Source organism: Mastacembelus armatus, chromosome 24 (assembly GCF_900324485.2).
Source record: "Mastacembelus armatus chromosome 24, fMasArm1.2, whole genome shotgun sequence".
NCBI lineage: Eukaryota > Metazoa > Chordata > Actinopteri > Synbranchiformes > Mastacembelidae > Mastacembelus > Mastacembelus armatus.
Window position 1 is genome coordinate 2,657,575 of NC_046656.1, and position 12,439 is coordinate 2,670,013.

General features: G+C 40.5%; 3 protein-coding genes across 8 annotated transcripts in view; 2 read left to right on the forward strand and 1 right to left on the reverse strand.

Annotated features, from left to right (window-relative positions):
* The first annotated feature begins 594 nt into the window (after positions 1-594).
* smim8 (small integral membrane protein 8) lies at positions 595-5,358 on the forward strand. 3 transcript variants are annotated; one of them, XR_003296360.2, is made up of 4 exons: positions 595-868; positions 1,429-1,617; positions 2,509-2,556; positions 4,054-5,358. XR_003296360.2 is itself a non-coding variant. In XM_026319109.2 (3 exons), exons 1-2 carry the CDS (start codon positions 740-742, stop codon positions 1,585-1,587), a joined length of 288 nt encoding a protein of 95 aa, XP_026174894.1. In that variant the 5' UTR covers positions 595-739; the 3' UTR covers positions 1,588-1,617; positions 4,054-5,358. The 3 variants fall into 3 exon arrangements, 2 of the variants coding, with proteins under 2 accessions (XP_026174894.1, XP_026174893.1); XM_026319109.2 differs by lacking the exon at positions 2,509-2,556; XM_026319108.2 differs by lacking the exons at positions 2,509-2,556; positions 4,054-5,358 and having other exon boundaries at positions 1,429-2,020.
* ddx51 (DEAD (Asp-Glu-Ala-Asp) box polypeptide 51) lies at positions 2,021-8,460 on the reverse strand. Of its 2 annotated transcripts, XM_026319106.2 has the most exons (16): positions 8,129-8,460; positions 7,469-7,791; positions 6,594-6,772; positions 6,333-6,483; positions 6,030-6,175; positions 5,871-5,942; positions 5,683-5,789; positions 5,135-5,243; positions 4,857-5,002; positions 4,441-4,645; positions 4,206-4,321; positions 4,002-4,118; positions 3,787-3,888; positions 2,676-2,739; positions 2,414-2,548; positions 2,021-2,314 (listed from the first exon to the last, which is right to left on the reverse strand). In XM_026319106.2, exons 1-16 carry the CDS (start codon positions 8,149-8,151, stop codon positions 2,291-2,293), a joined length of 2,019 nt encoding a protein of 672 aa, XP_026174891.1. In that variant the 5' UTR covers positions 8,152-8,460; the 3' UTR covers positions 2,021-2,290. The 2 variants fall into 2 exon arrangements, with proteins under 2 accessions (XP_026174891.1, XP_026174892.1); XM_026319107.1 differs by lacking the exons at positions 2,021-2,314; positions 2,414-2,548; positions 2,676-2,739 and having other exon boundaries at positions 3,994-4,118; positions 8,129-8,457.
* A 173-nt stretch (positions 8,461-8,633) lies between these two features.
* The window catches only part of cenpe (centromere protein E), a 48,755-nt gene continuing 44,949 nt past the window's right edge, over positions 8,634-12,439 (forward strand). For all 3 annotated transcript variants that reach the window (XM_026318836.1, XM_026318835.1, XM_026318837.1), the window contains exon 1: positions 8,634-8,753. In XM_026318836.1, the coding sequence (XP_026174621.1) occupies positions 8,698-8,753 (56 nt within the window). In that variant the 5' untranslated portion in view covers positions 8,634-8,697. The remainder of the gene's footprint in view (positions 8,754-12,439) is intronic.

Genomic DNA, 12,439 nt, shown 5'->3' on the forward strand with positions numbered 1-12,439 from the left:
CACCCCGCCCCTTCCCTTCCCCTCCCCTCTCTTCTCTCCTCCCACCTCATGTATATTCCACCATTGAATGTTACTAACCTTGTGCTCTCTCTCTCCTCTAGTTTGTGCTCTCTCCCTCTCTCTCTCTGTTCTCTCTGTACCTTCTGCAGGTGTCCCTGGTCCTGGAGCTGTATATCGCTGATGTGCAGTTACTGGTCCCACCAACCTGCAGTGTCTATTTGTTGTTTATTGTTGCTGTTCTTTTCTCTCTGCTCTATCCACTCACCCCAACCGGTCGAGGCAGATGGCCGCCCAAACTGAGCCCGGTTCTGCTGGAGGTTTTTTCTCCCGTTAAAGGGAGTTTTTTCCTCTCCACTGTCGCCAAGTGCTTGCTCATAAGGGAATTGTTGGGTTTTTAGTTTTAGTTTTTGTAAAGTGCCTTGAGATGATTTGTATTGTGATTTGGCGCTATACAAATAAAATTGAATTGAATTGAATTGAATTAATGATGAGTCTAGTGTTCTTCCATTTTATCCTTTTAAACTTGTGTCCAATGTAAACAAACCTGTCAGCTGTGGACGTACCGCTCATGACCACTGGGGGCGATGTGACCTATTCACTGTTTTTTACCGTAATGTCGTTGGCTTTGAAACATGGCTGCGTCTAGGAAGGGAAAATAACACCAGTCTTAAACTGAAAGGTGAATGTGTGGAGCGTTACTCTCAGGTGTTTTCCCAAAAAGCTCCAGTTTCGACCGAACATGTCCGATAAAGAGGCCAGTAAAGGGAAGGAGAGTTCCGGGGAAAGAGGCTACAGGACCCCCGGGCTGAGGGGAGCACAGACCAGCACACTGTTCCGAGCTGTCAACCCAGAGCTCTTCATCAAACCTGTAAGTTGAGTCAATAGCTCTGTTAGATAGCCTACAGTGTTGTTCACTGGTCCTTAACCATTAGACATGTTTCCACTTAAAATGGGCTTAGCAGTTAGCCCCGACGTAGCACCAGATGGCTTTAAATATCAAATTGATTAGTTTTTAAACAGCTCTTAAATCTATCTTTCAATGTGTTCAGGTGGGACATTTCGTAAGTGGGTCACTTAATCAACCTGTAAATTCTATGCAATGTTTGGGCTTCTTTATTTAACGTGCAATTCATTTTCCAATTGGTATCTCGATATACAAAGCTGCAATACTTAATTGCAGTAAAACATGCAGTTGATTCAGCTTTCATTAAAAAATGTAACCAAAATAATTCAAAGTGAATTGAGTGTTGAATTACAATTGCAAAATGCATTTTCAAATTGCATGTTTAAATTTTATATTGAATTGGATAGAAGCGCAAAATTCCCCTTCCCCTGAACCCCCTTCCTGGAAATACCTAGCCGTGGCTAATTTTGCGACAGTGTCACTGTCCAGAGCGCTGACTGGATCATGTTGATGTGTTTTGTCAGAATAAACCAGTGATGGTGTTCGGACTGGTGACCATCACTGTGTGTGTGGGTTACCTGGGCTACCTGCACGCAATGAAAGAAAATAACGAGCAGCTATATGAAGCCATCGACGGTGAAGGAGAGAGGTACATGAGGAGGAAGACTTCCAAATGGGACTGACAGCACGTGTAATATTGTGTGTGTGTGTGTGTAAGTATTTCGTGGAAATTAAAACTTGCCTGAATGGAAACAGACACCTGTTAAGACTGTCCTTTTACAAGCACCTGGGGACATGGATAGATAAGCTTCTATTCAGTGTGTACATCACTAACCTAGTAAAAAATCTCGATCTCTATGGGACTGCCTGGTAAAATAATTTCATTAAAATGTGTTTTAAGGATAAGCCTATGCTTTTTCACAGAATAAGCAAATAGTGTACAAATTAATAGCATATGTCTATTGTGAAGTACCTATTTATAGGCTCTCAGATGTGAGGATTTGCTGCTTTGTATTGTAAATTGAAAATCTTTGTGTTTTGACTAAACACCATACTTGATGTTTGGAATGACATTTATTATAGCAGCTAAAACAAGATAAATGATTGAATAATAAACTCTGTGCTTTCTTTTTTATTTGCATTCATTTGGTTGTTATGAAGTCACTTGATATTGAAAAGAATATGCATGATGAAATTTCACTTCACATTAATTAACTGATTGAACTGATATATATTCACAACAGAGCTGCACAGTCAATGTCACAGTTAACAGGTAATCTAACTTTAAAACGAATTCCACTTGTTTCCATGAGTAGGGATCATGTGTGCAGCTGAACGCATTTATGTTTTATTATACAATATACACATCTTCAAATATAGCAGGAGTCAAAAAGCGTTGGCTTTCTCATCCTGTAGAGAAAAACAGGGAAAGGCAGTATATTAGAAGGCAAACAATAATTTAGTTTTTTATATAGTACAGCAGTTTAATAAATGTGTTAGAGATGGTACCTTAATAACATCAGCCAGCTCCTGTAATGTTTGTTCATATCGGACTTCCATACTCTTCAGATTCTTGGGTTTAACTATCTGTTTTTGAATCCCAGGGCTTCCTGCTTCTGTCACCATCTGAAGAAACTTTGTCTCCTAATTTGGTAAATGAAAACATTTTGCTTAATGCTGATTGGCTAACTGGATATGAATGACCAGTTGTAAAGTTATCCCCTTTAAAGTGTATCTGTACATTAGGTATACCCATGTACAAGTGTTTCACCTGTACTCCAAGCAGAAAGGTAAAGGCGAGGCCTGCTTTTCCCGCTCTCGCTGTTCTTCCAATCCTGAACACAGATAAAACGGCCAGAGCTGTAATGTGGTCTCAGTCAGAACACAATATTGATGCTGCTTCCCCTCAGCCCTAACATTATGACCACCTGCCAAACACTGTGTACACAGGAGTCAGGGCAGCAGTAGGTTGGTACTCATGTCACTCTGTAGCTCACTGTGCATGTTCTGTGAATCTGTTTGCTTTCATACTGTAGTCAGACTGTCAGGAAGGGTCTGCCATTGAGTGAAAAACAGGTAAAAACAGTGGTTGTCAGGACAAGTTAGAGATCATTTTCTTCAGACAAATTCAAGCCTCACCATTCTAGCTGTGACATCACCAGTAGCTGCTGAATGGTTCTCTTCAGACCAATGTGCAGTATTTCTCATTTCAGCCATTTTTACAAAGATTCAAACAGAATGGAATGTTTTGAAAAGAATCAATGAAATTTGAAAGTTTAATCTACAGTAACACCTCATCATCAGTGATTCGTGGGCGGCCATGACCCTTTCGCCAGTTCACTGTCCTTCCTTAGTCAACTTTTGGTCAGTACTAACCACTGCAGACTGGGAACACCCAACAAGATCTGTAGACTGGGAGATGGTCTGACCCAGTCATCTAGGCACCACACTTTGGCCACTGTCAGAGCCACTCACATCCTTACACTTGCCTGTTTTTCCTGCTTCTAACATGCCATCCTCACTTGCTGCCCAATATACCACACACACTGACAGCTGCATTTGTAATAACATAATTGGTGCTATTCACTTTAACTGTCACTTTGCTTGTGCACTCAGGCCCATTCATTTTTTACTATATTGTGTCAAGGATTTAATTTGAGAAGGAAACTTTCATTTTTGTCCATCAATAATTATATAGACAAATGAAAATAAATGTTAAGAGATATTAAGTGTTCCTCAACACTCCTCCAAAGTGTAGCTGGCAGCATGGCAGTAAAATGTAAAATAAAAAGACTGGATATGGCAAAAAGACCTGGGAGGTGAATGTAAATTTTCACTTGCTGATTTACAACACAATCTTTTCTGTGTACATTTGAGCTCACCTGTGAATGTATGTCCTGATGTACTGTGGTGCATCATAATTCACAACACATTTGACCCCGCTGATGTCGATGCCTCTGGCAGCAGCGTCTGTGCTGATCAACCTACAGATGACATGATTTGGATGCGGGAGCTGGTTTTCATTACTTTTCATCATCACCCACATGCACACTTGTCTGTATACATCATTTTTCTTTTACTTTACCCACAGACTCACAGTTGGATTTTTCCTTTTTCAAATTCCTTCAGCGTTTTCTTTCTCTCTCCAGGAGAGAGTCGGGAGGAGAACTCAGCTACATGAACTCCACCAAAGAGCTGCACCAGCAGGAAAAGTCTGAGAAGGAGAGAAGCAAGACAATGGCTTGGATGTTTAAAGCACACAAGAAACTTTCTGTGATTGGTTTAAACAGCTCTCTCCAACCTGTGTGCGGTCTCTCTGGAGTTGGTGAAACAGAGGATGGGGCTCAGCTTCATACGTAGGATGAAGTGGAGGATGAGGAGAGGCTTTTTGCTTAATGTACAGGGAACGTAATACTCCTAACAACACAAAGACACAGTAATTTATAGTGTTTGTTAATCAATATATGGTCTGACTGCTCCGCAATCTACTATATTTCCATGTTTCCCTGTCCTCCTTCCTGAAGGTCATTTCCTACCGTCAGACCTTGGGGGAAGTCAAAGCGGTCTTGTTTCTGGGTGGGAGCTGCTGATGTGGTGTTTTTGCTGCTGCTGCTGGAGTGGCCATGGATGGAGCTGAATAGTCTGGGCTGGTGGAGGCCCAGCTGCTGCAGCTTCTCTGGGTTCTGTGTTAGAGTTGCAGAAAATAGCAGCTTCTGCAGTGGCATCTGAGGCGAAGACAGACTGGGACAAGGATTCATTTGCTTATTAGTAATTCAGTTCAATTCAGTTTTATTTATATAGTGCCAAATCACAATTCAATCATCTCAAGGCACTTTACAAAAAGAAAAAAACCCAACAAATCCCTTCTGATTTCCCTTATATTAGTAGGATTAATTAATGCCTATTTTTGCACACCGAAGACTGTGAGAATTCAGGAAATACTTTGGCTCACCTAGTTGCTGTGATGTGTGCTGGCTCAGTCCTCCTGAAGATGGACACGGCTTCAGGTCCATTTCCTGACCTGTACACTGCATTCACTACCTGACTGAGCCAAGAATGGTGCATGCTGTCAATCATCCTGTCAGCCTCATCAATGATCTGGAATAAATGTGAGAATCAAAGCCACTTAAAAAATATGTGCTGTGGTAGATAGCTCACAATTGACTTCTCTATAGTTATATCTGCTGTTTTTGTTTGTAAATATACTGGTTTAAGGTTTTATGATCTCACAAGAAACCTGAGGTGTTCCAAACATAAGCCTGAAGTCCCGTTGATGTGATCGACCAGTCGACCAGGAGTCGCCACAACGATGTCTGCTAAACTGCGCCTCACGCCCCCTCTGGATGAAAAACCGTGCTTAATAAACATAATTGGGCAAGATTTGTTGGAATAAATGGGTTTTTTTGTCACTTTGTAAATAACAAATAAAATGCTCCTCTTTCTTCCTGCTTTAATTGAACCTAAAGAATCAGAAGTAAGCAAAATGATTTTACACTCAGAAACTCAAGTGGTGTCCCTATTAAAGATCAGTAATTTATCCATTTGTAAATAAAGCTTTTATAAATGGTTTGAATATTATATTATTTTTTATTATTTAATTAAAATGAGCTCTTAATATCTATATTATAAACTTATATTAACTCTCGTGTAAAATGGTTGAGGAGGAGTTCATTTGAACTTTTTAAATAAACTTTCTAAATAGAATGTGTTAGAGTATTGGTGCATATTGTTGAAGCTTTCTCGTTCTTTATGAAAACAGGTTTCAGTTTTGTACTCACCTAAGTTCTGAGAGCAACACCTGCTCTGCAGGAAAGGACCTCTGACCAGCCAACATCACCACTTTCAAAGTAGTTCCCTCAGTGTATGATGTGAACACTTTGCAAACCTGTGCAGGGGAACAATCAGCTGAGCTTTTTTTAACCTCAGAAACAAACATGGCTGAATTTTTGTTGTGAAAGATTCTCACCTGTTGCGCGAGCTCTTTGGTCGGCAAAACAGCCAAAGCCCGGACTTCACATACCACCCGCTCCATCAGCAGCTGATGGTGAAAACATCCTTCTTTAATCTGGACAGTCACAGTGATGCCTGTATATATAATATGCATTTCTGTCTCAGGAGAACTCACTTGTACAACAGGTATGACAAATGCTAGAGTCTTGCCACTGCCTGTTGGTGCAGACACACAGATATCTCTGGGCTTGTAGCCACCACGTCCCATCAGCAGCCCCTGCTGAGTGCTCTCCAAGATGGCTGGGATGACCTCTGCTTGCACTGTGAAAAGCTCACGATAACTATTCACAGTTTTTTCATTCATTCCATCCCTTCACCCACTCATAAATGATACCTGTGTTATGAGAATTAATTCTAACAAATAAATGACCACTGGTGTTCATGTTGAATGAACCCAAAATTCAGTTTGTGTCATTACCTGGAAAGAAGCGTTCAATTCCATTATTTTGTAGTTTTTTTATGAGCTGAGCAGACAGCCCTGGGATGGCAGAGATGGGCACCAGATTGCTTTTAATGTCTCTGTGAATGACATCAGGCTGAGCGAGCCACTGTGGCAGGACTCTATGCACCTGTGAAAACAGGAAGGAATGCTTTGTGGATATTTATTATAACAATCCAAGGAGGAATACTAATGAAAGCAGTGACTCCTGACCCTTCTTTTAGCACAAAATCTCTGCACCTTCTGGATGGGTTTGATCTCAAATCCACCAAGAATTGTGAATCCAGATGGAGCAGAAGTCTTCTCTAGGGTTCGTTTTGGTGTGTCATTTTCTGTCTCCGTCTTTTCTTCATCTCTTTTGTCTGCCTGTCCATGTCTAACAGCCACAGGAGCGTCTGGAAGACCTTCAGCTGAACTGCCTAAACCCCAAAAAAGACAAAGTAATTCAACATGGAGAAGATACTTTGAACTAGCCGACTTCAGTGGCTTCAGTAATGTAAAATCACTGATTACAATCTATTTTAAAGATCAGCGGATTAAAACATTCCAAACTATAACACTGTAAGAGCAGGGTTTAGTTGCTTTTCATCCATAGATAAAACTTTTGAGATACACATTATTATTGAGATTATAAATTTCGCTATTCAGTCCCAGTCTGCAGGGTGATTTTCTCATGATACAGGCGTGTAACTTTGACGACGTTTATGTGCACAGAACTACATTGCATGGCCAAGAACATAAGGACAAGCTTGTTCACGTAGTACACCGGCCACATCTGGATTTTATTTTATGGGCAATACTTGAGAACTTTAAAAATATCAGCTGAGCTTTGCAAACATGTAACAAATAAAATAAAGATTTTTTTTGAATATCTACCCAATTTGCAGAATCTAAGTTAGCCTGTCTGCTTTTCATTAAGTCAGATGAATTTTTTTTCCTTGTAGAGAGAGGCACTGTCTATTCATATAACAGGTCAAGAGAAAATTATCGAAGGGCCACAAATACTCCTAAATCATGCGCAACGTGAGAACAAATCTGTATGAGTGGTTATTGCACGAGGCCCAATGACATGAGAACTGAGTAGCTGTTGCTGAATGAACATTACAAGTACACGCCTTTCTGATCCTCCTTCTTCTGTTTCTCATTAACACATTTCTGGTTTCTCTTCTCGACAGGCTCATCATGGTTGTCAGATTCCCAAACATACGAAGGTACTACTTCTGATTTCTGCTTTTTGAAGAGTGAAGGCTGTTGACTGCTGTCCTTGTGAGCTTTTCTTTTCTTTTTGAGATCCTGTTGTACTGTCGGCTCTTGGAGCAGGCACTCTTTCTGGCCTGTCAAACTCTGCTTCTCTTTTGCTTTCTGCTGCAGTTTAGCCAGTAACACTTGAGACCGAGACTCCTGTGAGACACTCCAGTCTTTCTCCTCTCCAAGATACCTGAGAGCAACATGACAATTCATGACAATTTCATAACAAGAATTAAAATATTTGTTTGGTGTATTTTAACTATGTACTATTGTACAACAAAACCCCTGATTTTTCACCTTAAGTTTTTAAACAGAAAAAAGTCCTCAACATTATTCAGTTGTGATCCATTTTTGATCTCTGTCTGATCTACTTACTCCAATTTAAAATGGGACAGGACTTAGTATCTGTGGTTTTTGGTGAGCTATAGGGTTAGGATCAGATTTTTTTTTAACTTCAAAATCGTGATTTTATCTAACCTAATTAAAAGAAGAGACCAGTGTAGTGCAGAAAACAAGCCTGACGTTACCTGTTGACAAGAAATAGAGACATTTCCACAGCAAACTGCCCCTCCCTAAGAACGTGTTTTGTTTTTTTTTAATCTTTTCGATTATTCTGCATATGAACCCTTAATATAACGTAATCCTGTCCAGGCGTGTAACTCGGTTGCAATAAAGGTATATTGACAGTTAACCTCTACTAAACTACAAAAATCATCACGTCGTCATGAGTTTAGACCAGACGCGGTTTGATGATGCTGCGTCAAGCCAGTCGCATTTTTGCGTCATCGTTCAGATGCAGCCACATCAGCTTGATTTTCTAACGCTAACTTTACTTTAAGCTAACTAAATATAACTTTCGAGGTCATTTGTTCAACCTTCGGCCGTTGAACAGTTTGTTAAAATTGTTTTAAAAAACTATAATCGCAACGAACACATATACTAATCGTATTTTCACCCACACTAATGGAACTGCCCATCTGATGACGTCGACCAATCGCAATTGAAGCGACAGAATTTAAACCGTAGCCGGGATCGCAGGTACGTTTGTCTACTGGGTGGCTGTTTGGTGGAAAGACGACGCAGTATCAGACAGAAAATGATGGAGGAGTCGGCTGTAAAAGTTTGTCTCAGAGTCCGCCCGCTTATTGTGAGGTAAGTTTTAAGCCAAAGTCTCGTATTCGTTAGTTAACGGTAGATGTTAATTAGGATCTAATGTCAAATGACCTGGTGCTGTTTACTAACTGTTAACGTTAGCTAGCTCGCTAAATATTAGTAACATTAGTTTGTCCCTCGCTACAACGCCAGGATTTGTTTTAGCAAACAGACAACAATACGTAACATTATTGTATCCAAAAAAGGTTCCCTTTGTTTTAGTTGACTAACTTAAGCTAACCTTAAGTCACTACTGAGCTAAGTTAACTGTGACATACATTAGAGGTAGCTAATGTTAACTTTAGGTTTGCTAGCAAACGCTATAAGTTACAGAAACAAGAATATTTTGTCTTTGGTGTTTTACTATTTATTTTGTGCTGGCTAGTGCTAAAGGTCGTTTAACAGTTTAACCTGAAGGTATATGCATATGTTCATCTACTGTGGAAGACATGAGACTAGCTAGTGAAATGCAAGACATGTTAGAGTCATCCGCAGTTTGTTTAAATACATGGTTACCAAATGAGGGGTGGTAATAAATGCAATTAAAACGACGACAGTAGGTGTCATTAATTGGTATAAAATCGTTCAGGAAAAACAGAAACTTTTATTAAATACTGTTTTAATGGACAATGAAAGGGGGATTCTAAAAACAAATTTACAAATGAAACACTAATCTTTCAACAAAAAGGATTAATACATTCCCCGTTAAGTAGTGTGTTGGAAAATCAACTTGAAAATTTGGTTTTAAAAGAGAAATAAATTTCTACTACTACTACTAAAACATTATTATTGGTAGTAGTATATATATTTATTTGACAGGGAGACAAACATGAACATTGTCACAACAATAATAAAAATGCTATGTTCTTAGGTCATATACCTAAAAGCTAACTTGCATACCTTTTCCCTGATAAGGACAAAGACAACAGCACATTACATAGATGAAACAGACAGTAGTTAACAATAAGACAACGATAAAAAACATTAAAACATGCAAACAGTAAAGGAACCTAGACATTTTCCAGTAAGAACAGCTCAAACATGACTTAATCGGCCGATTTCACTGCAAATTTGGCCGATTTATAGGCAGGCACACCAATTCAATTCAATTTTATTTGTATAGCGCCAAATCACAATACAAATCATCTCAAGGCACTTTACAAAAACTAAAACTAAAAACCCAACAATTCCCTTATGAGCAAGCACTTGGCGACATTGGAGAGGAAAAACTCCCTTTAACGGAAGAAAAAACCTCCAGCAGAACCGGGCTCAGTTTGGGCGGCCATCTGCCTCGACCGGTTGGGGTGAGTGGATAAAGGAGAGAGAAAAGAACAGCAACAATAAACAACAGATAGACACTGCAGGTTGGTGGGACCAGTAACTGCACATCAGCGATAAACAGCTCCAGGACCAGGGACACCTGCAGAAGGTACAGAGAGAACAGAGAGAGAGGGAGAGGGAGAGTGCACAAACTAGGGGAGAGAGAGAGAGAGAGAGAGCACAAGGTTAGTGACATTCAATGGTGGAATATACATGAGGTGGGAGGAGAGGGGAGGGGAAGGGAAAGGGGGGGTTAGGGTAGGGGAGCTCAGTGCACCGATGGTCCTCGGGCAGTCTAGGCCTATAGCAGCATAACTAAGGGATGGTTCAGGGTTGCCTGAGGCCAGCCCTAACTATATGCTTTGTCAAAGAGGAAGGTTTTAAGTCTAGCCTTAAAAGTAGTTTTTCAGCATCATTTTAGAGACAGGAAGCTCCTAATTTTGGAAATGTTGCGCAGGTGAAAGAATGCAGTTCTAGAGATTTGTTTTATGTGTGACTTAAAGGACATGTCCTGGTCAAAAATAACTCCAAGGTTTTTTTACAGTAGTGCTGGAGGCCAGGGCTATGCCATCTAGAGTAGCTATAATTTGAGAAAAGTTATTTCTGAGATTTTTTGGCCCAAATATAATGACTTCTGTTTTCTTTGAGTTTAAAAGTAAAAAGTTACTGGTCATCCAGGCCTTTATGTCAGTCAGACAGGCTTGAAGTCTGGTTAACTGGTTTGTGTTAACAGGTTTAATAGATAGATACAACTGAGTGTCATCTGCATAGCAGTGGTAATTAATAGAGTGCTTCCTAATGACATAGCCTAGAGGGAGCATGTACAGGGTGAACATAATCGGTCCTAGCACAGAGCCTTGTGGAACTCCATAACTAACTTTTGTTCGTGTGGAAGGTTCATCATGGACATGAACAAACTGGAATCTGTCTGATAAATAGGATTGGAACCATTTTAACACTGTTCCTCTGATACCAGTCACATGCTCCAGTCTCTGTAATAAGATGTTGTGGTCAATGGTGTCGAATGCAGCACTAAGGTCTAGGAGGACAAGTATTCAATTCAATTCAATTTTATTTGTATAGCGCCAAATCACAATACAAATCATCTCAAGGCACTTTACAAAAACTAAAACTAAAAACCCAACAATTCCCTTATGAGGAAGCACTTGGCGACAGTGGAGAGGAAAAACTCCCTTTAACGAAAGAAAAAACCTCCAGCAGAACCGGGCTCAGTTTGGGTGGCCATCTGCCTCGACCGGTTGGGGTGAGTGGATAGAGCAGAGAGAAAAGAACAGAAACAATAAACAACAAACCAGGTTGGTGGGACCAGTACCTGCACATCAGCGATATACAGCTCCAGGACCAGAGACACCTGCAGAAGGTACAGAGAGAGGAAGTATAATAATAATAATAATAATAATAAATTTTATTTCATGGCGCCTTTCAAACTCTCAAGGTCACCTTACAGAGAGAAAAAGGAAGCATACAGCATGAAATACATAGAGTGCATTAAAACAGCAATAACAACAATGCATAAACAGATGGCCAGAATGTAAAGGCAAAAGTGCAGAGCATTCAGGAAGTGGGCGATGTACAGCAAAAGCAAATTGAAACACAAAAACCCAGATGACAGAACAACAAATATGAAACAATATGAGACAATATGAAATAGGCAGAGGGTGGTAGAACATCACGGGCTGCTTTGGGAAGTTAAGAGAGTTAGGTGGAAAACGCTATACGGAACAGATACGTTTTGAGTGATGATTTAAAAGTTGATAAGTCCGGAGATGACCAGATGCGATGAGGGAGAATGTTCCAAAGGCGGGGCGCAGTGTGGCTGAAGGTTCTAGCGCCCATAGTGGCCAGGCGCACTGTAGGGGTGCAGAGGAGAGTGGAACTGGAGGAGCGGAGAGTACGAGGCGGAGAATAGATATGAAGTAGATCAGTGATGTATGGTGGGGCAATAGAGTGGAGGGCTTTGTAGGTGAGGAGGAGGATTTTATAGTTTATACGGAAGGACACAGGGAGCCAGTGAAGTTGTTTAAGGACAGGGGTAATATGATGTGAGAATGGAGTTCTGGTGATGATTCGGGCAGCAGAGTTCTGGACAAGTTGTAGTTTATGAAGTGATTTGAGAGGTAGACCAGTGAGGAGTGAGTTACAGTAATCCAAACGAGAGGTGACAAAGGCATTAACGAGTATGGCCGTGCTATCGATGGTGAGTGAAGAACGGATGCGGTTTATGTTACGGAGATGGGAGTAGGCCGACCGGGTAGTGGTATTGATATGCTGAGTGAAGGAGAGAGTACTGTCTAGGATGACACCCAGGCTTTTAAATTGGGGGGAGGGGAGGACAGTATTGTTGT